At 48.3% G+C, this 27,496-nt stretch overlaps 1 protein-coding gene across 2 annotated transcripts; it reads right to left on the minus strand.

The window, feature by feature from the left end:
- Nucleotides 1-175: 175 nt before the first annotated feature.
- GSK3A (glycogen synthase kinase 3 alpha) lies at nt 176-26,750 on the minus strand. Of its 2 annotated transcripts, none has more exons than XM_032228323.1 (11): nt 26,593-26,750; nt 23,619-23,806; nt 23,442-23,525; nt 17,787-17,897; nt 9,566-9,696; nt 7,138-7,244; nt 5,784-5,881; nt 5,152-5,247; nt 4,310-4,496; nt 2,369-2,470; nt 176-1,725 (listed from the first exon to the last, which is right to left on the minus strand). In XM_032228323.1, the coding sequence occupies exons 1-11, from the start codon at nt 26,618-26,620 to the stop codon at nt 1,649-1,651; spliced, it is 1,209 nt and encodes a 402-aa protein (XP_032084214.1). In that variant the 5' UTR covers nt 26,621-26,750; the 3' UTR covers nt 176-1,648. The 2 variants fall into 2 exon arrangements, with proteins under 2 accessions (XP_032084214.1, XP_032084213.1); XM_032228322.1 differs by lacking the exon at nt 26,593-26,750 and adding an exon at nt 25,842-26,160.
- Between the last annotated feature and the right edge of the window lie 746 nt (nt 26,751-27,496).

The following is a 27,496-nucleotide window of genomic DNA, read 5'->3' on the forward strand; positions in this document are numbered from 1 at the left end:
TGCCCTTGTAACTTTGAACGGTCACTAAGCAAACAGTTGTAAGTTGAGGATTACCTATATTTGGCAACAAACACCAACTGATTTAAAAAAAAAAAAATTCTGGGGCTTTCTTGCTGCTATTATTGTTTATCTCATTCAATTCTCTCCCCATTAATAAGGAGCTTCATGACAGTCCTTCCGTTCATGCCAATAATTTATTGAACCGGATGTCTGTACACAGCCAAAAAAAAACCTAAGAAAGAAACTAACACACAATGTTGGGAGGAAGGAAGGAAGGAAGGAAGGAAGGAAGGCAGTGATGAGGATAAATAGGAGGGTGAGGGAAATTATCCACAGGCTGCACCCTGGCTCCCTAGGAGGAACCGTCAATCCTAGATGATTTGCAAATGGAAAGGGAAACTGGGTTTTTTTGGGGAGGGGGGGTCAATCATTGCAACATTTCATTAAGAAAAAAAATTAATCTATTTACAGGGAAAATGGAAAAAGGAAGCCATTTTAAGGGATTTAGATGAGGAAAATATGTATTTACAGCAGGGAGGGAACAGGCATTAAATTAAAACTTGCCTTCTCCAATTCCCTTTGAGAACGCTACGCCCCCAATCCCCCCCCAAGAGATCCACAAAATTGAAATTGCAGCACCGGGGAGGAAAACTGCTATAGGGAGCAGACGCAACAGAGTTTGGAGCAAGCTTCTGCTTAGTTTCCTGCCTGCTCTTAATACCAGCTTGTTCCAGACACGCGCAAACACACAACTGCGCACACACCACAGGGATTTCCCTCCCCCCCCCACCGCAAGAAATCCCAGTGCTACCTCTGAGGGGATCGCAGGAGGAGCGAGGAATGGTTGGCCATGCCCCCCACCTCACAATCCAAGGCAAGGGGGAGAGGGCTTTCTTGTTCCCGGTAAGAGATTGTGGGCAGAGGCATGGCAAGCAAAGGAGCAGGTCCGGTGAGGGGGGAAGGACGTTCAGGGAGGGGGGGGGAGAGAAGGGTAATTCCCCGCTGGAATGGGACAAAAAAAAAACCGAATGTTATTGGGCTATAAAAACAGACCCGCTTAAAAATACAGCATCCGGGTTTCACAGACAGACACGTCTTGGGATGGAGGGCAATCTGGAGAAGGAACCATTAACTGTGTGAAGGGGGATATACGAGAGGTGGAGAGTTCGGGAAAGCGTGAATGACATGAGACTGGGAAATAAAACCATTTTCCCCCCCTCCCCAGAGGACGTTAAAAACAAGAGCAACTTAAAACCTCAATTAGGGCAGACTTGGGATTAGCCAGAGGGAGAGGAAGAGGAAGAAAGGAAGATGGCAGCAGCTCTCCGGTCCTTCCCCCCTCCACCCCTTTCCCGAGTCACCAACCTGAACCGGTTTCGACAGAGAAGGGAGCCCTCAAGCCATGGGATTTGTCTCTTCTCCCCACCCACCCCTCCCCGAGCCAAGGCATTAGAGGACCACCTTTGAGGGAATCCCCTCCCACCCCTCCCGTCCAAGTGGCCGTCCCATCCCCAATTGGCCTCCCCCTCCACCTGGTCCCCGGGCCAAGGTTGCTTTCCCCCACCATTCACAGTTCAGAGAAGTCCATGTGGGTGGCCTGGGGGTAGGGGGTAGTGGAGGGGACCTGCCCCCCGGGCCCAGCGACCCCTCAGGACGTATTGGCAATGGGTCCTGCGCCGTCTCCTGGTGTGACCTGGCTCCTGTCAGTGTTCATTCTTCCCTCACCTGGAGAGAGAAAGAGAGAGAAAGAGAGGAAACACTCAGTGGGAAGCCATGCTGGACCTTCCTTTTCCAAATAAGCCGAGTTGTTAGTCTCGTTATTGTTAAGGAGCCCTGGCAGCGCAGTGGCTGAACTGCAATATTGCAAGGCCAACTCTGCCCACAGCCTAGAATTCGATCTTGACGGGATTCAAGGTTGACTCAGCCATCCATCCTTCCGAGGTCGGTAAATTGAGGACCCAGATTGTTGGGGCCAATAGGCTGACACTGTAAACCACCCAGAAACTACATGTAAAGCACTACTAAGCTGTGTATAAATATAGCAATAGCATGTAGATTTATATATCGCTTCATAGTGCTTTTACAGCCCTCTCTAAGTGGTTTACAGAGTCAGCCTCTTGCCCTTAATAATCTTGAGTCCTCATTTTACCGAGTTTGGAAGGATAGAAGGCCGAGTCAAAATTGAGTCACTCAGGATCAAACTCCTGGCTGTGGGATGCAGAGTTAGCCCGGAATACTGCGTTCTAACCACTGTGCCCCCAGGACTCTTAAGTGCTATTGCTGTGGCACCCCATGCACAAATAACCCCCTCGAGGGACAGTTCCTCCTCAAAATTCAAGGGAAGCGCCCCGAATGAGAAAGCACTCACTGTGCGAGGTTCCAGAGCCAGACACAGTCCCAACTGAGCTCGCCTGGGACCGGATGTGCGGTGGAATGAGGTTGGAATTCAACCCTGGCTGGATGGAGAGCTCTGTAAAGAAAAGAGAGGTGGGGGGTGAGGCATCCCATAACTCATCTGGGGAGAATTCCCTCGTTTCTACAGGCTCCTCAACATACCTGAGGAGCTGCTAACCTACAAAGGTTGAGAGCTCCACCTGACTTATTTTTGATGTGAGAACCCATGCCACCAAGCATAAAAAATAGACCCAACTTTAAAAAAAAAATGAAACTCAAGCTCTTCACCAGTGGTAGTTTAAAAAGAGCTTTTAATCCCCCAACACTGCAAAGTTTGTTTAGAATAGTTTAGAATAGTTTAGAATAGTTTAGAATAGTTTAGAATAGAATAGAATATTGGAATGACTAGAACAGAAATATAGAATAGGAATAGAATAAGAATAGAATAGAATAGAATAGAAAAACAGAGTTGGAAGGGACCTTTGAGGTCTTCTAATCCACCAACTTTGGCAGGAAACCCTACACCACTTCAGGCAAATGGTTATCCAACATCTTAAAAACTTCCAGCGATTATTCAATGACAATGCAAAAAGAGAAAATTGTTTTAAGATCGTTCAAGCTGCAATTTAACCATTCAAAAGATGGTATCTGGAGCGTGGGACCAGCCTGAAGCGAAAGGCTGCAGGCCACATGATACCATTAAGGGCATTTTTCTCCTGTTAAACTGTTACACGGGCAACAGCTTCAACTGTGCCAACTGTGCCAAACCGAAAGGAGCTACGCTGTTAAAAGAAAAAGAAAAAGAGCATTTTAGGGCTGCAGTAATTTATTCCCTTCCCAGTTCTGCTTCACTGAGGCTGCAACCCGTCCTGGGACACCTCATCTGACCTTTGGTAATAGAGGGAAATCAAATCAAATTAATTCTCTCCATAATCGTTCCTTCAAATACAGGGAATAGGAAGCAGCAGAAGGTAGAACGGGGTGGTAGAATAAAATCTAAAGCCACAATATAAATGAGAGTCAGTTTGGTCTAGCGGATAAGGCAGCAGGCTAGAAAGTGGGAGACAATGAGTTCTAGTTCATGCCTTAGTCATGAAAGCCAGCTGGGTGACCTTGGGCCTATCACCAGGAGACAGTGAATTCTAGTCCTGCCACCGTGGGCATGAAAGCCAGCTGGGTGACCTTGGGCCTATCACCAGGAGACAGTGAATTCTAGTCCTGCCACCGTGGGCATGAAAGCCAGCTGGGTGACCTTGGGCCTATCACCAGGAGACAGTGAATTCTAGTCCTGCCACCGTGGGCATGGAAGCCAGCTGGGTGACCTTGGGCCTATCACCAGGAGACAGTGAATTCTAGTCCTGCCACCGTGGGCATGGAAGCCACCTGGGTGACCTTGGGCCTATCACCAGGAGACCAGGACTTCTAGTCATGAAAACTGGCTAAGAGATTTTGGGACGATCTCTCTCTCTCAGCCCAATTCACCACAACAGGGTTTTCGTTTTGGGGAAAACAGGAGGGGGAAAGTATGTTGTATATGTTTGCCACCTTGAGTTATTTGCAAAAAAAAGCAGGATGTAAATTAATTAAATAAAAAAGGCGTTAGGTGAAAGGCAGCCCCTAATACAGTATCTAGCAGCAGTGGATTTAATTAATGCCCGGTTCGATCAAAGCACACTCCAAAAATTATTCACAGTACGTTTTCCATAACGAGCAACTGGGCTTCCTTGAATTTTTCAGCATTTTGGTATGTATGTGTCAGTCTTGCTTCCCTGATGACGCCGAGCCCCCCCCCCCCCCTCCGGCCAGCATTTGGGGAACTATGGTGCCTGAAATTCCCTTGGATTTATTTATTTTTAACAAACCAACCAAAAATCCTTCCCAGTTGTGTCCGACTGATTCGATGCCAGCCACTTACCCACAGGGCTGAAGTTGAACAGCGGGGGCAAGTCGCGGCCGTTGGCCAACCGAGCGTTGGGCTCACGCAGCTCGTCAAAGAAACTGTTGGCACAGGCCTCCAGGGGGGAGAGGCGAGTGGCGGGAGTGTACTCAAGCAGGCGACTGCACAGTGAGATGGCCTCCAGCGGCGTGCGAGGCTTAAACACCTGCAGCGGGGACATGTTAAAACAGACATGTTGGCAACCATCTGTAGAATCCCAATTCTGGAAATTAATTAGGATTCCCACCCAGTTGAAAGTTCATGATCTTGTCCCCACACCCACAAATCCATCATATGGTCCAATCTTCTTCTTCCACGCTGGCATCTCCACCCGGCCGGACACCCGGCCTCTTGGAACCTTCCCTAAGCCCAACGCTGTTAGGTTCTCCAGGAATCACAGTTCATCCCATGGAGGCGCTCCATGCTGGAGATGGCTGGCGGAGTGATATAAAACAGCGACAGCCCCCCACCCCAATCCTTTGGGTACCAGGGACCTCTTCCACAGGGGAAAAAATAGTCCATGGATCGTGGGGAGAGGCGTGGTTTCGCACGCTACCTAGATCTCGCGCATGTGTGGATGACGCTTTGATCGCTCGCACAGCCAGATTCCCAGGGGGCCACGGACAGGGGGGTTGTGGGACCCTTGATATAGAAGATTCCACCACTGTACCAATTTATGTTCTGGGTGGTTTAAAAAAAAAATCTGAGCCCCGTTATTTTATTTATTTATTTAGCGTACGGCATCTACACGGGCGATAGCACAAAACCAGACATTGTCTTTCATCTTCTCCACAATCTCCCTGCCCCCCCACCCCTCTTACCTTTATCCATGGATGTGCTTTGATCTGGGGGAACTTAAACTCTGTGTAGTTGGGGTTCATCTCTCGTATCTGTTCTCGCGTCGGTGTTCCCAACACCTACAGAAGGGGAGTTATTTTTGTTAGATATAATTACTGATTGTACAGTCGTAGAGATTAACCTGCATTTTGCATTTAATAACCGCAGCTGGTAAATATTTGTAAAAGTTTGTTTTTTTAAATTTTTGATTAAAAAAAAAAGAAAGGGAAGGGGAGGAGAATGATCAAACCACGGCAAGTCTTGATGGTATTTCGTCAAGAAGACAAAATCCCAGTCGCTCAAGCCCATTAGGTTGACTCTCCAATTTCACTTCAGTATTTGCAGGACTGAAAATAGGTTGTAGCCAGTGGGGCAATTCAGCCAGTTCGATCCGGTTCGGGCAAACCGATAGTGGTTGCAGCGGGAGGTTCCGCCCACCCACGGGGACATCATCACGTCCCATTTTTGACGCTCTGTGCATGCGCGGAAGATCCTGTGGATGCGTGGAGGTGGCGTGTGGTCACATTTGCGAACTGGTAGCGAAGGTAACTTGATTTCACCCCTGGTTGTAGCACCCTACAGGGCAGGTGGGGAAAAAATAAATTTAAAAAGTTACCTTGATGATCTCCACTAGCTGATCCACTCCACTATCCCCAGGAAAGATGGGCTGCCCCAGGAGCAGCTCGGCCAGCACACAGCCTGCAGACCAGATATCTATGAGAGAAAAGAGGGGTGCCGTCAGCCCCACGCGGAGAGAAGCCATGCCCCCACTGCTTGCTAGAGAGAGCTGCTTCCTCTTGCTTCCTGAAGTCAGCCTCCTAGCTCCCTGGTTTTCTGGACAGGCAAAAGGTATCGGGTTCGAAACTGAGCCTCTCTCCAAGCAAACTGCAAACCCAGTTAAGGGCTGGAGAAAATGCTTCTCAAACAACACAGAAATACACAGCAACAGGAATCAATATGCTGGCTAGAAAGATCAGGGAGGGCGAGCCAAATGGCCAGAAAGGGCGCTTCCAATTCTCACCTGACAATTACAAACAGCCCTCGAGGTACAACTACAATTGGGGCTGGAACTTCCATTGCTAAGCGACGTGGTCGTTAAACGAGTCACACCCAATGTTATCACTTTCCCCAGAGTTAAGTGAATTTGGTCGTGGCACGACAAAACCGCGCTCGACTAAAGCGTGCCCGATTAAACCGCGTCGCTGACGTCATCAGCAGGGTGACAACAGCCAGCGCGGAGAAAGAAGGGCGCTTTAAATAGCGCTTTGAAAGCAAACTGATTCAAGTTAAGGTAAGGGTTAGGTTTAGGGTTAGGTTTAGGGTTAGGATTAGGTTTAGGGGGGTTAGGTTTAGGTGTTAATTTTAGGTTTAGCGTTTACAGCGTGCTTTTTTCTCCGCGCTGTTGTTGCGCTGTGATGACGTCAGCTATGCGGTTTCGTCGAGTGCCCTTTAGTCGAATGCGGTTTTGTGGTGGAACCGAATTTGGTATCCACAATTCAACTTGGTTGGAAAGCCCTGGGAAGGTCCCCAAATGGTAGTCACAGACCCCGGGATGACGCTGCAAACATGCCAGGTGCTGAATATCCAAATTCTGACCATTTGGATACTGCATCGTTATAACTTCGTACGGTTGCTAAACGAATGGTCGTAAGTCGAGGACTACCGGCAGAGGTCTCTCTCTTCCTAGGATGCAGCCACAGACAGAGCTATAGCATAATAATCCATAATGCAACCCATTTCCAGGCAGACTACAACTGTCAGAATCCCCCAGCTAAGGCATTTCCGGAAGTTGTTAACTCGACACCTGGAGATTTCAGGGAAAGTCAACAGTTTTACGTCATCCTTTTTTTTTGCAATTTCGCACCCAGAGTTTGCTTCCGGAAGCAACCAACATCTATGGAAGGAAATTCACTTGGTCTGAGCAGCAAAATGTTATAAGAGCCCTCAATGGACGGCCGGGTCATTCTCACCTATGTTTGAAGTGTAATCAGTGGCTCCAAAAATGAGCTCAGGCGCACGGTAATAGCGAGAACAGATGTAGGAAACATTGGGTTCACCTCGCACCAGCTGCTTTGCACTGAAAAAGAGGAGGGAATAGATGATGGGGATCTCCAGAGAAAGAGAATGCTATTGAAATGAGGGCCCAGAGGCCCCCTTATGACCCCGTCCTCGAGACCCCCCAACATTTGTTGACTGTGTTTATTTTCTAACAAAAAATGAAAATGGTTCAATGCACAATTTAAGAACAATACTATAAATTGTAATAAATCTACCATAAAGTTCTATCTCAGAGGTCTTCAAACCTGGCTACTTTTAAGACTTGTGGACTTCAACTCCCAGAATTCTCCAGCTGGAGAATTCTGGGAGTTGAAGTCCACAAGTCTTAAAGTGGCCACGTTTGGGGACCCCTGTTCTATCTAAACAAAATAAATACAAGGATGGGTTTTGTCCTGGCTCCAACCCAGTTTTGGGGGCTGTCGTTTACCCCTCTGCCCATCGTTCAGAAGCCAGAGAGAGATCTGAACCCAGAAAAGCATACCTGCTCCCCCGTTTAACAGAACAGCAAGATTGGAAGGGACTTGGGAGGACTTCTAGTCCAGCCCCCTACTCCTAAGAACAAGCTGACTTTGATGATTGTGTTTGAGAATTACAATCAGGATTTAAACACTTGTTGCTTGTAGATACACTGAGAGCTTAAGGACCGGAGAACACATTCCTTGTTCACACTTGGCCAATGAAAGAATTCTATTGTCCCCATTTCAGACAAATGGTTGTCCAATCTCTTCTTCAAAACTTCCAGTGCTGGAGCATTCACAGCTTCTGGAGGCAAGTCGTTCCACTGATTAATTGTTCTGACCGTCAGGAAATTTCTCCTTAGTTCTAGATTGCTTCTCTCCTTGATTAGTTTCCACCCATTGCTTCTTGTCCTGCCTTCTGGTGCCTTGGAGAATAGCTTGACTCCCTCTTTTTGTGGCAACACCTGATATATCGGAACACTGCTATCATGTCTCCCCTAGTCCTTCTTTTGATTAAAAATCCATTTTAAAAAAATCATTAAAATCAGGGCTTATAGCCCTAGATTTGCAGCAGGAAGATGTGGAGCCAAATCCTACTTAACCTTGAAGCTCAGTGGGCAAAGGATAATTGACGCGCAAAATATAGCCTCTCATTATCAAGACAACCCCTGCCTTCTCGAGGTGCCCACCGTTTTCCAACAGAAGGGGCTCTGTCAACTCTTGGGCCCGGCGAGCTCAAGTAGTACTCAGCCTAGAATCATGGATCCCGTTGATTCGGGATGCATGCGACTCTACAGCGAAGGGATTGGCGATGCCGTACCGACGCTAAAGACTTAAGTCAAGTAAGTCAACCTTGAAGCTCAAACCTGTTGCTCCCTCTCACAACCTCCTCACAGAGTTGTGAGAAGGGAAAAATGGCAGCAAAAGGGTGTGTGTGTGTGGATCCAACTGTGCTGTCCCAAATATCTTGGAGAAAATGGTTAGATCTGTAACATTTATTTACAGGACGTGGCTCATAAATTCCTTCTGGGAGAAGTTTTGCAAGATGACCGATAAAACCATGCCAGCAACGACCAAAAAAAAAAAATCCTTAACAGCTAAACAAGGTTACAGAATGACCAACACTCTGAGCACATGGGGAGGGGGGGGAGAGAAAGGGTCAGTCAAGACCGCTGACCAACCATGCGTGGTAGCTTTGAAAGAGTAATTGTGCTAGAAAGGAAAGCCTTTTTAAGGAACCAGGCGCAACGCGAAAGTTGCCGGAAAAAAGGGCACGGGCCAGAGAGAAGTCGAGGTTGCATATAAGGCAAAAAGAGCGCCCCAATCTTTAGGGTAAGATTTCAACTTCCTAAGAACAAGCTGACTTTGATGATTGCATTTGAGAATTACGATCAGATGGACAAATTAACACTGAAATTAAAAGATAAAGAAGAGTCGGAATATTATGAAATTTGGAACAATTGGCACAAATGGCTGCAAAACAAGAATAAAATTAATTAAGCCAAAAAAAACCACAATATATATAAATATATATAAAACTGTGTATAAAGGTGTGTAAATATGGAAGCGAAATATTATATACATGTACAGGTATGATGACATAACAATGTTGATGTAATGACTGTAAGGTGTTGTAGAAGGGAAAAAATAATTTTAAAAAATCTGCTAATTGAGAATTACGATCAGGATTTTAAACACTTGTTGCTTGTAGGTACACTGAGAGCTTAAGGACTGGAGAATACATTCCTTGTTGACACTTGGCCAATGAAAGAATTCTATTGTCTTCTATTCTTACTTGTGGCTGTAGAGCCAAACGGTCTATAGACAAACCCCACTTCCACTTCCTCTGGTTAAGAGGTTGGTGTCGCCTGCTTCCTCTTACCTGCCGAAGTCGCAAAGCTTCAGTACGGCTGTATCGGGATCCACCAACAGATTCTGAGGTTTGATGTCTCGATGACACACGCCTTGAGAATGGATGTAAGCGAGGCTGCGGAATAACTGATACATGTATACCTGAATGGAGGAAGGGCAGAGGCCGTTAACGAGTGTCAGTTTGGTATACTTTAGATCGCTGGCCTAGAAAATAGGAGCCTGTTGGTTCTAGTCCTGCTTTAGCCATGAAAGCCAGCTCAGTGACTTCATGCCAATCACCAGGGGCCTGTGAGTTCTAGTCCCACCTTAAGACATGAAAGCCAGCTCAGTGACTTTACACCAACCACCAGGTACCTGTGGAGTTCGAGTCCTGCCTTAAGACATGAAAGCCAGCTCAGCGACTTTAGGCCAATTACCAGGAGGATTGTGAGTTCTAGTCCCACCTTAGGCATGAAAGCCTGCCAGCTGACTTCATGCCAATCACCAGGAGTCTGTGAGTTCTAATCCTGCTTTAGGCATGAAAGCCAGCTAACTGACCATGCCAATCGCCAGGAGCTTGTGAGTTCTAGTCCCATCTTAGGCATGAAAGCCAGCTCAGTGACTTCATGCCAATCACCAGGGGCCTGTGAGTTCCAGTCCCACCTTAGGCATGAAAGCCAGCTCAGTGACTTTAAACCAATCACCAGGTACCCGTGAGTTCTAGTCCTGCCTTAAGCTATGAAAGCCAGCTCAGTGACTTTAGGCCAATTACCAGGAGGATTGTGAGTTCTAGTCCCACCTTAGGCATGAAAGCCTGCCAGCTGACTTCATGCCAATCACCAGGAGTCTATGAGTTCTAATCCTGCTTTAGGCATGAAAGCCAGCTAACTGACCATGCCAATCGCCAGGAGCCTGTGAGTTCTAGTCCCATCTTAGGCATGAAAGCCAGCTAACTGACCATACCAATCACCAGAAGCCTGTGAGTTCTAGTCCTGCCTTAAGACATGAAAGCCAGCTAACTGACTTTAGGGCAATTACCCCGAGATTGTGAGTTCTAGTCCCACCTTAGGCACAAAAGCCACCTGGATGACTTTGAGTCAGTTCCTCTCTCCAAGCCTGCCTCACAGGGATGTTGTTTATTTATTATTCACTTTTTATCTCACCTTTGTTACTTCAGATGGTGAGCACACCTAATACTCCTTCTATTTCCCCCCAAATATCAATCCTCAATTGCTGTAGTGAAAATAGATGGAATGGGTGCCTAGATAAGTTTTGCTGCTTTGAGTTGGCCAAAGTACATATTTTAAAGTGGGATAAAAATGTAACACTAGATCTTAAAAGCAAAAACTAGCTATAAATATCTACTTTCTTAATACTAAGGTCAACCTCTAATTCTGATACAGCAAACGTAAAGAATAATATGGCATCCGCCTACCTACTCTTATTAGGGATAATGCAATGACATGTGACTTTTTTGAAGTACATTCCTCACTCGGATGACATCAATTTCCTTATTGTCTGGGAGATTCAGCTCAGCATATCTGGAAGGTGTTACCCTCACCCAACCTAGCTTCAGATTACCAGAATTGAATGCCCATGTTGCATCAGAGCAGATACTTTCAGAATTTAAATGAGATAACCTCATTACCGTGATCATTTGTCCCTACCCTCTGATCTGCAGCAAGTCCTCAACTTACAACCACAAATGAAGCCTGGAATTTGGGTTGAAAGTCATTGCGGCCATAAAGTTGAGGCTCCAAGTGATTGACCATGTGACTCACCTTACGACCTTTGACTTAATTTTAAGAAAGTCGTAACATGAGTCACACGGTGAATCACCCAATTGGTAAGCAAACCACAGGGGAATTAAGCAAATCAAATATATCAGATGGATTTGGGGGGGGGGGCTCTTTCCTGCCAGGAAAAAAGAGGGGGAGGTGTCACAAATCATGGCCACATGGCTGCAGGACGCTGTAGCCGGTCGTAAATATGAGCCAAGTACCCAAAATGCAATCACATGACCGGGGGGGGGGGGGAATGCAGTAATTTGAGGACACATTGTAAATTATTTTGAAGTCCGTCGAAACTTCAAACATTCGTTAAACAGAGACGACTGATAATACCGCGTTTCCCCAAAAATAAGACAGGGTCTATTTTTTGACCTCCGAAATAAGCGCTTGGTCTTATTTGGGAGGGGGGGTGTCTTATTATTTTTGAGCTGCAGGAGGCAGTGAGTGTGGTCAAGAGCCAAGGTGGCGCAGTGGTTAAATGCAGCACTGCAGGCTACTGCTAGATCAGCAGGTCAGCGGTTCAAATCTCACCGGCTCAGGGTTGACTCAGCCTTCCATCCTTCCGAGGTGGGTAAAATGAGGACCCAGATTGTTGGGGGCAATATGCTGACTCTCTGTAAACCGCTTAGAGAGGCCTGAAAGGCCTATGAAGCGGTATATAAGTCTACTGCTATTGCTATTGGTCACCTCATGGCTGCTGCTCTGTTGCGCGTCGCTGGGCCTGTTGTGGCGGCAATTAGCGTGACCGAAGGGGGTGGCGGCTAGGGTTGCGGGAGCAGCTGTTAGGTAAGGGCATGTGGGGTGCATGGGGCATGTTCCCCCCTCCCTTTCTGCCCCCCTCTGGCGTCACCTTCTCACTTTGTGTTGTTTGTGCGTCAAGCAACGAAATGGCGGGGAGAGGCTGCGTATGTGTTTAAATATTTTCGGGGAGGGCTTATTTTCAGGGGAAGGCGTATTTCAGCGCATACGCTCCAAAGCCCGATTGGGCTTATTATCTGGGGAGGTCTTATTTTTGGGGGGAAACAGGATATTTCTGCAAAACGATGATAATCAGGAAGCTTGCCGATCAATGTTGGTAGATCCCATCACTGTGAAGGTATCAAATCTTCCTGAAAGCATCTATGCTCACCGTCTTCCTTTCTCCAATAGCTTACTGCATGGAGAATGGGTTGGGTGGATAAAGAAAAGGGGATTCCTCCCCCACCCCTTTTAGCATTCTGTCTGCTAAACCAATGTTAGTTAAGTGGACAGGAAATTTAAGCAAGAGGCAATCACCAGTCCAGAATAACTGGAGATGTTTTGAGAATTCCTGACAGGGAACCTAAAGGGAGTTAGAGAAGGAGAGGAAAGAGAAACCAGAGAGGATGAAGAATGGGGGGAGAAGAAGAAAAAATAAAAGGAAGAGAAGGGCAGGCGAATAGGCCCCGTTCTGGTATTCGCACGATGATCATGGGCTGCAGATTTAACGATTGCATTGTGCGATCGGGAATGTGAATATCACTTGATTTTAGTGCTTTTTAAAAACATTATTAAAAAGAGAAAATTAGGAGGCTTAAAAAAAAACCCCACAAAATAATGCAAGTAAGTTTTCTTAATGGTGAAATCCACTTCTTTTTGCCTGGCCTGAGGCAATCTGCAGTCACCACCCACCCACAGCCATCAAGGCCAGATGGGGATCATGATGGCATCCAAATTATGAGTCATCCTTTGCCCATCGTTCATTACCACCTGCCCCAAGGGAAGCATCCTTGGGTAGGGAGGGAGACATGCAAAGGCTGTCCAAGAAGTCTGCTCACTGGGCTGTATAGGGCTGTCACCACCATTTGCACCAGGGAGCGATTCCAGAAGTTCTCCTTAAAAAGATCAACTCATATTTGTCTGCAATCTTTTGGATTGCTTAAAAGCCACTTTGAGAGGACTGGTCTCCCGAAAGGTTTGAAAGTAATCACAATATCAACGAAACATATGCCAAAAATATTCGCTCACCCGCCTTTACTAGCCTATGAACTTACTGTAGGTGACCTCCCATTCCTAATCCATAGGGTTCAATATGACGTCGGTCCACCCTTGGCAACTATAACAGCTTCAACTCTTCTGGGAAGGCTGTCCACAAGGTTCAGGAGTGTGTTTATGGGAATTTGTAACCATTCTTCCAGAAGCGCATTTGTGGGGTCGCACACTGATGTTGGAGGCGTTTACGTGGCCTACCGCTTCGTGGCTGAGTTGCTGTTCCCAAACACTTCCACGCTCTTATAATACAGCTGACAGTTGACGGTGGGATATTTAGGAGCGAGGGAATTTCACGACCGGATTTGTTGCACAGGTGGCATCCTGTCACAGTTCCACGCTGGGATTCACTGAGCTCCTGAGAGCGACCCCTTCTTTCACCAATGTTTGTAAAAACAGTCTGCATGCCTAGGGACTTGATTTTATACACCAGTGTCATGAAAAGTGATTGGAGCACCTGATTCTGATTATTTCGATGGGTGAGCGAATACTTTTGGCAATATAGTGTAGATAAATAGAGCCAGTTCGGTCTAGTGGTGAAGGCCCCAAAGGTAAAAACTAGGAGATGGTAAATTCCAGTTCCTCCATATCCATGAAAGCCACTGGGATGAATTTGGGCCAGTCATTCCTTCTCAATCCAACTCACCTCATAGGACTCTTCTTGTGGGAAAAATAGATGGGTTAGCTGCCTTTATTTGTAAAAATAATAAAGGCGGGAGATACATAGATAGATAATAATGATGATGATGATAGCTAGATAGATAATGAAAATAGATAAGAGTAAAGGTTCCCCTCGCACATATGTGCTAGTTGCTCCCGACACATCTGTTTCAAAGCCGAAAAGCCAAGCACTGTCCGAAGACGTCTCCGTGGTCATGTGGCCGGCATGACTAAATGCCGAAGGAGCACGGAACGCTGTTCCCTTCCCACCAAAGGTGGCTCCTATTTTTCTACTTGCATTTTTTACGTGCTTTCGAACTCCTAGGTTGGCAGAAGCTGGGACAAGTAACGGGAACTCACTCCGTTACATGGCACTAGGGATTCAAACCGCCAAACTGCCGACCTTTTTGATCGACAAGCTCAGCGTCTTAGCTCCTGAGCCACCCTTAGATAGATAGATAGATAGATAGATAGATAGATAGATAGAGGGAGGGAGGGATGGATATAAGGTGATGATAGCTACAGTAGACAGCCATAAGGGCAAACAGATCTTTGCCTTTGGAGTCCCTATAAGTAAAAACCTAATAGCTGCTAATGCCATTGCAAAATATATATATATATTTAAAAGAAAACACAGCACCCCAAAAGCATTGCATTTGATGGAAAAGTGGTTCGAAAAAGGCCCAGGTGTTTAAAAAGACTAAGGTATTTAAACTCAAGTGATTAAAAAAAAAAGCAAGGTATGGTGGCACCCAGGACAGGATATGCAATGGGGACCAAAGCTATTTAAGTGATGGAGAGGGGAGGGGGTTGGTTTTTTGTTTTTTTTTAAAGGCTTTGTGTAAGGGAAAGTCTCCTCCCAGCTTTTCTGGTGAAAAAGAGCTGAGGTGAGAGGTGGTGGGAAAGGACTTCAACCAGAGCCCCTGGAAAGCTGCTATTCTTAGTTCAATGATGCTCAGCTGGGTTTTCTTGGGAATTGGGAGGTTTTCTTGGTACGGTCTCGTGCAGCATTTTGTAGGTATAGAAAGAATAAGGAGATCTTTAAATCAAATAGCAATCCACTTGGTCACTTCGAAAGGTAAAAAAAAAAAAAAGAAGAAGGCAAAGAGCTGCCCGTATGCAGAGAGGCTCTGATGCCCCTTCAGAGGTAGCTGGAGATCAACTCCCAGGCTCATGGTGAGGGATGCCAGGCTTCCTGGTCCAAGCAACAACGGGAGAACTACGGTTTCCCCGTGACCCGTCAAAACCGCGCTCGACTAAGCCGCGCCCGATTAAACCGCGTCGCTGACGTCATCAACAGGGCGACAACAGCCAGTGCGGAGAAAGAAGGGCGCTTTAAATAGCGCTTTGAAAGCAAGCCGATTCAACTTAAGGTAAGGGTTAGGTTTAGGGTTAGGTTTAGGGTTAGGTTAGGGGTTAGGTTTAGGGTTAGGTTTAGGATTAGGTTTAGGGGGGGTTAGGTTTAGGTTTAGGGGTTAATTTTAGGTTTAGTGTTTACAGCGTGCTTCCATCTCCGCGCTATTGTCGCTCTGTGATGACGTCAGCTACGCGGTTTAGTCGAGCGCGGTTTAGTCGAGCATGGTTTTGTGGTGGAACCCGGTTTCCCAGCGTCTGCCTTGGCACTACAGTCCGAATAGGACTGTCCTTCCCTGACTAATGTAAAGATAGGGGGAGAGGAAGACAACCAAGTTGCATCCAGGCTGAGCCCTATAACAATTAACTGGATTGAAAATCAAGGGACTTTGATTTGGACACAGTCAAGCTTCTTCCACGCACAATGTAAAAAAACCCCAAACAGTCAGGGGTCAACAACAGTTGTACTGAATTCACGCCTCGTAACCGTGCTGGCGAACCTGTGGGACGTCTGCCAGAGGTGGCCTGCAGAGCCCTCTCTGTGGGCATGTGAGCTGTCGCCAGCTGCTCTTCCGATATCCATGCACATATGCACTGGCCAGCAGCTCTTCTCTGGTGTCGGAGCACCGGAAAACAGGCAAAACCCAGGCTGTTTTTCAGGCCAGTTTTCAGATCCATTTTCAGACTGAACGAAAGATGGCCTGTTTTTCAGCCAGCTGCTCTTCCGGTTTCTGGCACACACATGCATGCCAGCCGATGGCTCTTCGTGGGCGCCGGAGCAGTGGAAAATGGCCTGAAAACTGCCCCACCCCCCAAACTGTCAAAAAACAGGCATGCGCGTGCCAGCCAGCTGGGCTTCAGGTTTCCGGTGCTCTGGCGTGCGAGACCAGCTGGCTGGCAAGCGCATGCCTGTTTTTGCCAAAAATTACCAAAAAACCAGGCATGCGCACACCGGCTGCATGCGTGCAACCATTTCTGGTGTGCTAGCGTGCACGTGCACACTCATGTATTTGTGTTCCGGTATGGGCACTTGAGTGTCAAAAAAGTTTAGCCATCGCTGCCTTATAAATAGAAGGTCCATTCTAGAGAAAAGTCTACCTGGCTGCTAAAAATAAACAACAAAAGTACAATGGCTTATTATTATTATTATTATTATTATTATTATTATTATTACTATTATTATTATTATACAATTGTATAATAATAATTACAGCGGCCAGTTGTTTCGCCGGATTTGGCATTGGTTACTAGTCGGGCCCCACCCAGGGGCCTAGGACGTCATAACGTATTTTCGTAATATGCGTGCAGATCCAAGCAGTGAGGCTTTTTGCATTTGACTGATGGTGATTTTGTCAATTTTTAACTGTTTTAAATGTAATTCCAGTGCTTTTGGAATAGCACCCAGTGTGCCAATTACCACTGGAATTACCACTGCTGGTTTGTGCCATAGTCGTTGAATTTCGATTTTTAAGTCCTGGTATTTTGCAATTTTTTCATGTTCCTTCTCGGCGACCCTGCTATCACCTGGTTCATTATTCTTCATTATTATTTTTATTATTATTGTTGTTGTTGTTGTTATTATTAAATAGCCAGGGAAGAGGGAAGGCATAAACGCTTGATGGGCAAAAATAATTTTACAGGAATAACTTCAGTATTATGGGTGAAGGATTCCATCCCAAACAAGTTTCCTTTTTCATGATCCTCGGAAAATACGCTCCCAAAGGCATTACCTCCGCCCCGCCCAAGAAATCCCCCGTCTTGACACCCTTCCTGAACAACCAGCAAACTGTAACTGATTCCCACCACTTCTTCCAATCCTCAATGTGCAAACGACGGCTTGGTTTTCACCTAAAATCTAAGCCGTGGTTTTTAAAACCCCGTTTTGCTGGACAAAAGCTCCAGCGGTGAGGGAAGAGGCGTCCAGAGAGATACGAATGAAAAAAAAAAACAGAAAGGAAGTGCGGGAATGCGTGGGGAAGCAGCCCACTCGCTTCCCTGTCCCTTAAGGTCTCTGTAAACTGGCTTTCAACAATTCTACTCAAGGTCACCTTCTCCCTTTACGGCAGTGTTTCTCAACCTTGGTGACTTTAAGTCCTGTGGACTTCAACTTCCAGAATTCCCCAGCCAGCTGTGCTGGCTGGGGGATTCTGGGAGTTGAAGTCCACAGGACTTAAAAGTCGCCAAGGTTGAGAAAGACTGATTTAGGGGAAAGAAAGGTTTTCTCCAGGTGGTCCACAAAGTTCTTCGCAGCCGAAACTGCTTGCATTGGGTTAAGAATCAGAGACCATTTGAGAGCGGGGCCTACTGAGGCAAATGGATGGATTCTCCCATGACGCTAAACCTAAAACTCCAATCTCCTTTAGAGCTTAGTATGCGTTGGGAATTAACCAAAGCCTCCCTTTGCTGGTACGAGAGGTTCTGAGGGAGAAGAAGCGCACTTACCTTCACATAGATGACAGGGATGGTCTGTTTGGCTTTGGTGAAGTGGCGGGCCACGCGATAGACGGTTTCGGGCACATAGTCAAGGACTAAATTAAGGTAAACTTCATCCTTCTGCAAGAGAGGGCGGAATAGAAGAGATCACATGAGAATCCTACCCCCACAACTCACAGCATCTTATAAAGCAGGGGTGGGGGAACTGTGGCCCTTTTACGACTTGTGGACTTCAACTCCCAGAATTCCTGAGCCAGCAGGAATTCTGGGAGTTGAAGTCCACAGGTCAGAAAAGGGCCAGCGTTCCCTACCTCTGCTATAAAAAGGTCAGTATAACTATATTATTTTTGTTGATTTGATGTATCTGGCAGCCCATCTCATCTAAGCGATTCTGGGCGGCTGACAACAGGAAAAAAGAATCCAAGGAAAAACAAGTAAAATACCAACATAAAAATGTAATGGTTCCCCTCGCACACATGTGCTAATTGTTCCCGACTCTAGGGGGCGGAGCTCATCTCCGTTTCAAAGCCAAAGAGCCAGCGCTATCCGAAGACGACTCCGTGCTCATTTGCCCGGCATGACGAAATGCCGAAGGTAACTCTGTTCCCTTCCCATCCAAGGGGGTTCCTATTTTTCTACTCGCAATTTTTACGTGCTTTCAAACTGCTAGGTTGGCAGAAGCTGGGATAAGAAACGGGAGCTCACTCCGTTGCACAGCGCTAGGGATTCGAACCGCCGAGCTGCCGACCTTTCTGATCGACAAGCTCAAGCGTCTTAGCCACCGTGTCCCTGTAAATATCGTACAAACACATAAAAAGTGTCCCCCGTCCATGATGGAAGCCTCCATCTTCTTAGCGCTGCCGCTTCAATAAGGAAAGATTCTAGCCCTGCCTGGTAGCTGTGGTCTAAAAATGCAGAGATAAACATGCCTCATTTATAAAATGAGAAACGCTCTGCCTTTTCACTCTCTCAGTAGTTCGAAATCCCAGTTGCAGACAGCACCGTTGCGGCTTCCCTCCCTGTAATTCTTGAGGTTTTGTGCTCAGAGGCATCCTATTATTACTACACTGTATTGCCAAAAGTATTCGCTCACCTGCCTTTACTCACATATGAACTTACTCTAGGTGACCCCCCATTCCTAATCCATAGGGTTCAATATGACGTTGGTCCACCCTTGGCAGCTACAACAGCTTCAGCTCTTCTGGGAAGGCTGTCCACAAGGTTCAGGAGTGTGTTTATGGGGATTTTTGACCATTCTTCCAGAAGCGCATTTGTGAGGTCGCACACTGATGTTGGAGGAGTTTACGTGGCCTACCACTTCGTGGCTGAGTTGCTGTCATTCCCAAACACTTCCACGTTCTTATAATACAGCTGACAGTGGGATATTTAGGAGCGAGGGAATTTCACGATTGGATTTGTTGCACAGGTGGCATCCTATTTAAGAGCCGAGGTGGCGCAGTGGTTAGAGTGCAGTACTGCAGGCCACTTCAGCTGACTGTTATCTGCAGTTCAGTGGTTCTAATCTCACCGGCTCAAGGTTGACTCAGCCTTCCATCCCTCCGAGGTGGGTGAAATGAGGACCCAGACTGTGGGGGCAATATGCTGACTCTGTAAACCGCTTAGAGAGGGCTGAAAGCCCTATGAAGCGGTATATAAGTCTAACCGCTATTGCTATTGCTATCACAGTTCCACGCTGGGATTCACTGAGCTCCTGAGAGCGACCCATCTTTTCACCAATGTTTGCAAAAACAGTCTGCATGCCTAGGTACTTGAGTTTCTACACCCGTGGCCATGGAAGGGATTGGAACACCTGATTCTGATTATTTGGATGGGTGAGCGAATACTTTTGGCAATATAATGTATCTTTAATTATTTTGGGATTCGGCTCCAACAACAAAGACGCAGCTTGCAGTTGAACGCTAGAGTCTTGCCTCAGATGACGCATTGGCTGAAGCAAGGGTTCCCCAACCCCTGGTCCGTGCACCGGCATCGGGCCGCAGCATATCAGAACCTGGGCCATGCAAACAAGCAAAGTCCCATCTGTGGGATACAGGCAGCACACAAAACCACAGCCCCTCCAGTCCATGGAAAACCTCACTCCGCGGAACCGGTCCCCGGGACCCGAAAAGGTCGGGGGCCTCAGGGCTAAAACACAAAAGTTTGGAAGCAAAGAGGAGAATGAAGCACCTCTTCATTATGGAGCTTCATTATTTCAGCATCCCTTACAGACCCAAATTTAAGAACCTGCATGTGTAGATATGCCCATCAGGTCACTAAAGACACCACTAAAGATGTACTTCCCAACCCGGAGTGAAAAACCGTAGTAAAAAAAAAAATGCTTAAAAAGGTTTTTAAAAAGTTCCAACGATCAGCTGTGTGACAATCAGCTGTGCCATGCTATTTATACTCGCTAGAAAGTAGGAAATCCGTCTTTCTAGCGAATCTAAATTGTGCAGCACAGCTGTTTCCCTCCCCCCTCACTCGGAAAATAGCAATAGCAATAGCAGTTAGACTTATATACCGCTTCATAGGGCTTTTAGCCCTCTCTAAGCGGTTTACAGAGTCAGCATATCGCCCCCAGAGTCTGGGTCCTCATTTCACCTTGGAAGGATGGAAGGCTGAGTCAACCTTGAGCCGGTGAGATATGAACTGCTGAACTGCAGATAACAGTCAGCTGAAGTGGCCTGCAGTACTGCACCCTAACCACTGCGCCACCTCGGCTCTTCAAAAAGAGCAAAAAGGCTTTTTTGCACTTGTGGTGTGCCTGCTGCAAAGCATGCATTTGGCACGCATGCACACCAGTAGTGGTTGCAGGCGGTACGCCTTGGTGCGGGCGTACCGGAGCCTGTATTATTCCGGTACGCTGCTCCGGAAGGCCCGCCCGAGCTCCTTACCGCTCCTTTAAAGCCTTCGGCGCTTCCATGCATGTGCATGGCGCCTACAGCGCCTGCGCAATGCTCTGCCGAGAAGCTGGAGTGTCGCGGAGACTTGCGGAGGCGTCAATGGCAGGTACGATGCTTGCGGGCGCCGTACCGGTTGGAACGGGATCCGGAACCCACCACTGACGCACACGCAAAGCAAACCGGTAGCAGACTTCAGAGCATTTCACCCCTGCTCCCAACTTTTACTTTTCTAAGCTGATGGGAAAGAATTTCTCAAGATCGGGCAAGGTTTGGGATAGAGCAAGGCTAGGATACAACATACAGGTAGTCCTTGACTTACAATGTTTTGTTTAGTGACCGTTCAAAGTTACGACAGCACTGGAAAAAAAGTGTGGCTTGTGGCCGTTTTTTTAAAGACTTACGATGTTTGTCGCCTTCCCCTGAGTGTGTGATCAACATTCAGGTGCTTGGCAACTGGTCCATATTAAAGACCGGGGTGGGATCCCAGGATCATGGGATCCCCTTTTGCGATCTTCTGAGAAGCAAAGTCAACGGGGGGAATAGCAATAGCAATAGCAGTTAGACTTATATACCGCTTCATAGGGCTTTCGGCCCTCTCTAAGCGGTTTACAGAGTCAGCATATTGCCCCCAACAACAATCCGGGTCCTCATTTTACCCACCTCGGAAGGATGGAAGGCTGAGTCAACCCTGAGCCGGTGAGATTTGAACAGCCGAACTGCAGAACTGCAGTCAGCTGAAGTAGCCTGCAGTGCTGCATTGAACCACTGCGCCACCTCGGCTCTTGGGAAGCCGGATTCACTGAAAAACCGAGTCACTAACTTACCATTTGCAGCGATTCACTTAACAACCATGGCAAGAAAGGTTGTAAAATGTTGCAAAACTCATGTAAGAAACGTCTCAGTTAGCAACAGAAGTGTTGGGCTCAATTGTGGTCCAACGTCAAGGACTACCTGTCCTTAACAATTAGACTTAGAAGCACTTTATTGTGACTTTGAATGGACGCTAATCAGCATCCATGAACATGAAATTTTGTTGCGTGCAGCTCTCAAAGGGTCACTTGGACAGTATTTAACCTGGACAGTAGATTCATCACATAAACCCTATTCATCCATGTTCAAGTTCCTTTCGGGGCTATCAGTATGGGGGAATCCCTTGAGCTGCAAGCAGGTTTCAACTCTTATTTGGTTTTCAAACTCATTGGAGAACTTTGACATACTTAGCCGTTGGGTTCATGCAATGCCTTAAGACAGGATCAAACAAACCGCAACATAACCGGGAGATCAGACAACAACCATCCATCTAATCTCTCTCACAAGGCCATTGTGTGGGTAAAACTGGAGAAAAGAGCAGACCAGAAGTATTAGGAGGATACTTTGAACATGCAGTGCAGACATCAAAAGCCAAACTGTTGGAATGGGAATGTCTCCAGAAAATGATCTTTTCATGACAGATGATAATAGTAAAGGTTTCTCCATTCTACAGCCTGTCGAATTGCCATATTTTCCCCCTATTATTTATCTTGCTAGACTTTCCACCTTGAGAAATCTTTGTGGAATCAAAAAGCTACAAGGCCATTTTTGGGTAACAATCTGATTACTGATCCAGATGACCTATATGCTTACATTACTTGGGGAAACTGTGTCGATCAACAGTAAGGATCTCTTAACTACCCATCCTGGAGCTGAGAAGTATATTAAACGGACATTTGTTTTCAAACTATGATTTCAATAAACGTATGCAATAAACAGAGTGAGATGCTTCCTTCTGTGGAGGTTGTAGCCACCAAGAATGAAGATCCGGAGAGGGAAGGAAATAAATTATTTGCGGTTTTTCCCTCCCAAAACCTTGTACACGACAGGTTAGTCCTCAACGTACCACCACAATTGAGTCCAACATTTATGTTGCTAAGTGAGGCAGTTGCTAAGTGAGCTTTGCCCCATTTTACGACCTTTCTTGCCACAGTTAATAAGTGAATCACCACAGCTGTTAAGTTAGTAACAAGGTTGTTAAGTGACTCTGGTTTCCCCATTGACTTCGCTGGTCAGGGAGTCGGAAAAGTGGTCACCTGATTCCAGGATGCTGCAACAGTCATAAACATGAGTCAGTTACCAAGCCACTTGAATTCTGTTCATGTGTCTATGGGGATACTGCAACAGTTGTGTGAGAAACAGTCATAAAGTCACGTTTACAGTGCTGTTATAATCTGAAAAGTCACTAAGCAAACCATTGTAAGTCAAGGACTATCAGCATCCTCATCTGTTTCAAGGAAGAATGGGATAGGAAGTACAAAGGATGTCAACATGAAGGGACATCGAGTGTTAACCTGGATTTCTGAAACATGTCTGGGATTCACATCAGCAAGGCTCTCCGACCTTGCCAACTTTAAGACTTCTGGACTTCAACTCCCAGAATTCCCTCAGCCAGCACAAATCTTAAAAAGATCCGCCTTACGGTATAGAGACAGTCTATTGTATAAAGGGATTATAGGAGCTTCAATCAAAAATGCAAAGTGGAACAAAATGCAAATCCGAGGCAGACCCTCAAAAGCAGGGGTCTCCCACCTTGGCCACTTTTAAGACTTGTGGACTTCAACTCCCAGAATTCCTCGGCCAGCCAAGGAATTCTGGGAGTCGAACTCCACAAGCCTTAAAGGTGCCAAGGTTGGAGACCCCTGCTTAAAAGCACAAGAAGAAGAGAAAACAAGCCCTGTTACTTGTCTATGGCGTGTCCTCTTTTCTCTCTTTTCCAGCTTTCCCTCACCTTTTCTCCGCTCGAGTAGAAGAAATATCGCAGGCGGACAATATTGCAGTGATCCAGCTTCCGCATGATCTGCAGCTCCCGGTTCTAAAGTAACAAGAGAGATCAAAAATGAGGCGGGGGATCTCGGTGGTTAAAAACTAGCAGGATGGACCAGTCCCCTTTTCCTTCTCATCTGACCTTGAAACGTTTATCTTGTAATACTTTCTTGATAGCCACCAGCTCGCCAGAGTCTGCTAATCGGGCTTGGTAGACAACGCCAAAGGACCCATTGCCGATCACTTTGATATCGGAATACGAGACTTCTTGAGGGCGGTCGGGACCCTGGCCAGGTGTGGCCACCACCGTGGTCACTTTGCTACTATCTCCTGAAAAGAGGAATGACAGTCAAATCCGGATGATTCAGACAGGACGAAAGTCTGATTTAGTCCAAGCGGCCTAATTTGAACTCACCAAATTTCTTTCTGGGCCTTTCCCAATCCTTCTCAACAATTAACGCCCTTAAAACATTTCCAGTCCCAATTAAAAAGATGATCTTTGCCAAACCCACATTAATACCAATAAGCGCCTTGGGTGCGATTCCAAAACAAGCAGGAGCACTCCTGGAACACCATCGGCATTGACAAAATCCCCACCCGTCAATTGCCAAAGGCAGCTTTCCTCGGAACAACGGACATCCCGCGATAATATGTTAACACCTTCAAAACATCCACATCTGCCTACTCCAGGGAAGGACTTGATAGGGGGACAAAACTACCAAACTCAGTCTGAACATCTGCCTGCGTGATGGAAACATAGTAATTTTTATTTTTTTTTAAACCCAAGCTGGTTCATCCTTAGCCCTACAGCTTCCAAACTCAAACTCTACCCTAAGACTATCCAGATTCCTACAAAACACATCACACCCCAATTCCTGGCATGCTTGAACACCAGGAAGGAGCACCTAGAAGATGCTGTAGTAGCAAGCTTGCCCTTTTTAAGGTGGGACGGCTGGCTGATTGGTACCAAACAGGGACAAGTCATAAGGGACATTTCAGGTGAATAACCAGGGAGAAGATCAGAAGGACAAAGGGGTTTTTTTCAGGGGGGGGGGGGGGAATGCATTTCTTCTTTTTTGTTTTTTTTCCCCCAAAAGAGCTGGCACTCACCATCATGGGCTTTATCCTCCTGCCTGCCTCACCCGCTTTTCCTGCTAGGACTTGCATCCTTGGTGAGTTTCTCACTAAATACCTTCACCCCTCGCCTGACCCACCCCCACCCATGGGCTGCCATCCCTTGCCAGGCCCTTTTCTCTCTCTTTTCTATTAGTCTCTCCTTCAGACCCAGCAGGACAAAAGCCGGTAGCCCAAGACCACCGGGAGGAGGGGGGGGCAACACTCTTCCCTGCAAGGGGAGCCCAAACGGCGCTCTATCCAAAGGGAAGACTTGCCTGGAGGGAGGGAGCAGCTGGCGGCAGCAGCAGCCCCATGGAAAGCAAGCCCACCTCGGTCTCCCCTGGCCTGGTCTCTCCCCCCCCCCACCACCACCCTGATTTCATCCTGACGTCACCAGAGTAATTCTGGAGCCGACGTCCAGTTGCTGACCTCAGATAGCTTCTTCCTCCAAGCCCCGGTGCGGCCAGGGTAGGACCTCGACCCGGGAAGGGCTCACCTTGGGCGAACCCAGCCTGCCTCTCCTTCCCCCCCCCCCACATATACACTGCCCCTGTCATCCCCAACGGCAATGCCCCCCACCCACCCACTCACCCGAGGGGCATCCTTGCCCCTTCCCCACCTGCTCCTTGCCCCCCTCGTCCTCCTGAGCCCCCAGACCCAATTCCCACTGCCCCAGGGGGGCAGGTGAGGCTCACAGGATCTCCCCTCCCCAGGGTCTCCTCCCTTCCCCCCCTCTCCTCCCCAACGGCAATGCCCCCCACCCACCCACCCGAGGGGCATCCTTGCCCCTTCCCCACCTGCTCCTTGCCCCCCTCTTCCTCCTGAGCCCCCAGACCCAATTCCCCAGGGGGGCAGGTGAGGCTCACAGGATCTCCCCTCCCCAGAGCCTCTTCCCCCCCCGCTGCTCCTCTCCTCCCCAACGGCGAAGCCCCCTCCCCCGCCCACCCGAGGAGCTGCCCCTCCCCACCCGCTCCTTGCCCCCCCTCCTCCCCCGCAGACTCCCCCCAGCCCCAATTCCCGTTTCCCCAGGGGGGCAGATGAGGCTGGCAGGATCTCCCCTCCCCGGGGTCTCCCCCCCCTCCGCCCCCTGCCCAGGCTTTCCCTTCCCGCAGCGCTGCCGGCCCCCTCCCCTCCCCCGCCCCTCGTGGCCCTCCCGCCCCCCTCAAGCCCCCTCGGCGCTCCTCCTTTGTGTGGCTCCCCTGGCCGCGCCTGCCCATTCATTCCCCGCCCCGCCCGGCCCCAAACTTACGCCCCAGCTTGAGTCCCGGGAAAGCGACCGTCGAGCTGGTCCCGCCTCCCCCCGGCCCAGGCCCGGCAGCCCCCCCGGGTTTGCCCCCCGGCGCTGCCCCCGAGGTCGGGCCGGGCGCGGTGGGGGCCGTGGCGGGAGCCCCTCCGGGCGGGTCTGCGAAGGAGCTCGTTCGGGGCCGGGAAGAACCGGCGCTGCCGCTGCTCATGGTGAGGCCGACACCGGGGAAAAGGGAGGGGGGGCCGCGCTGGCTGGCTCCGTCTGAGGCGGCTCGGGAGCCGGCCCTGCCCGGCCCTGTTGCAAGAGCCGACGGGAAATGGAGTCTCGGCCGCGGCCCGCCTACTTAGCGGTTACCGAAGGGAGAACTCGATTTCCCAGAAGGCGTCGCGCGAGCGATGGCCGTAAGCGCGGCGGCCGAAAGGCGCGCTGGGACGGAGAGTCCTCTCATTCCGCAGCCCTTCTGCAGCCGGCCGGGCTCGGGACTACAAGCCCCGGTGCGCCTAGGAGCCGAAGCGAGGGAGCGTGGGAAACGGAGTCCTGCTCTGCCTAGCGCGTAATACGGACTTGACGGGAGGGAGACTACACTTCCCGGCATCCCTCGCGCGGAGCCTGGTCAGCCTATCGCGCAAGAGGCAAGGGGAAAAGATTGGAGTTCGGCTCCGGCCAAACCAGAGCAGGAAAAAGCAATCGTGAGGTGCGATAGAGAGGCGAGGCGAGCGCTCAGCCGCCTGAAGAAAAAGCCAAGAGACTTAACCTTTTTCCCACCGCCATTTCTTATCCATTAGCCCAGTCTCAAAGGGATCCGCCCTGAGGGCTGTCAGGCTGTGGCGCGATGCGCGGAGAGAGAAAACTTGCGGGACTTCGGCACTGCTTTTCCCGAAGTGCTTTGCGCGGACCCCGTGACTCGGCCGGGGGGGAGCGGGCGGGGACTAACCGCGGCGGACTACGGCTCCCATAGTGCATTGCGAGGTGGAAAAAAAGCCGTTGTCAGGGTGAGGGGCCTTGGACCTGCCGAAGCACCGAGGACTCACGGAACCCTTCGTCCCCCGACACGGCAGACGAGAAGCGCGGATACCCAACCAGGTGATCGATGCCTCGGGCCCAAGAGCCGTCGGGAGCGCTCAGGTTGCCTTCAGTGAAGGCCCGACACGCTTCCCGTCATGCACCGCTCTGCCCTCGAAAGGACTTGTGGGAGTTGTAGTTTGCGCTGCTGGATAAAAGGCGCCCGGGAGTCAGAAATCGCAGCCTGCTTTATTAGCTCTGCTAGAACTGCGCTCAAACTTCTGTTTTGTCCCGAAATTGTTTGCTTGAAGGGTCAATAGCAACCAGCCATGTTATACATTTGCACGTTTAAAATATTCGTCCACCAAACGGAAGGCGAGGCAATAATATAGCCTTCCCCACTTTATTTTGCAAGAAGGAGTAGATGGCAATGCAATAGCTTAGTATAGCCTTTATTGTCATTGTATATCATGTATTCAACGAAATTGGCTTTAGCCTCGCTGGTGCAATCCAGGAGGGAAAAAAATACAAACAACATAAATAGTATAACGAATAATCCCTCTGCGAGTAATTAGGAAAAAAAGAAAGAAAAATTAGTCATATGTTCCCGTGTGTGCGTGGAGTGATTGTGGTTGTGTTTAAGAGTGACAGCCACA

Source organism: Thamnophis elegans, chromosome 12, assembly GCF_009769535.1.
Source record: "Thamnophis elegans isolate rThaEle1 chromosome 12, rThaEle1.pri, whole genome shotgun sequence".
NCBI lineage: Eukaryota > Metazoa > Chordata > Lepidosauria > Squamata > Colubridae > Thamnophis > Thamnophis elegans.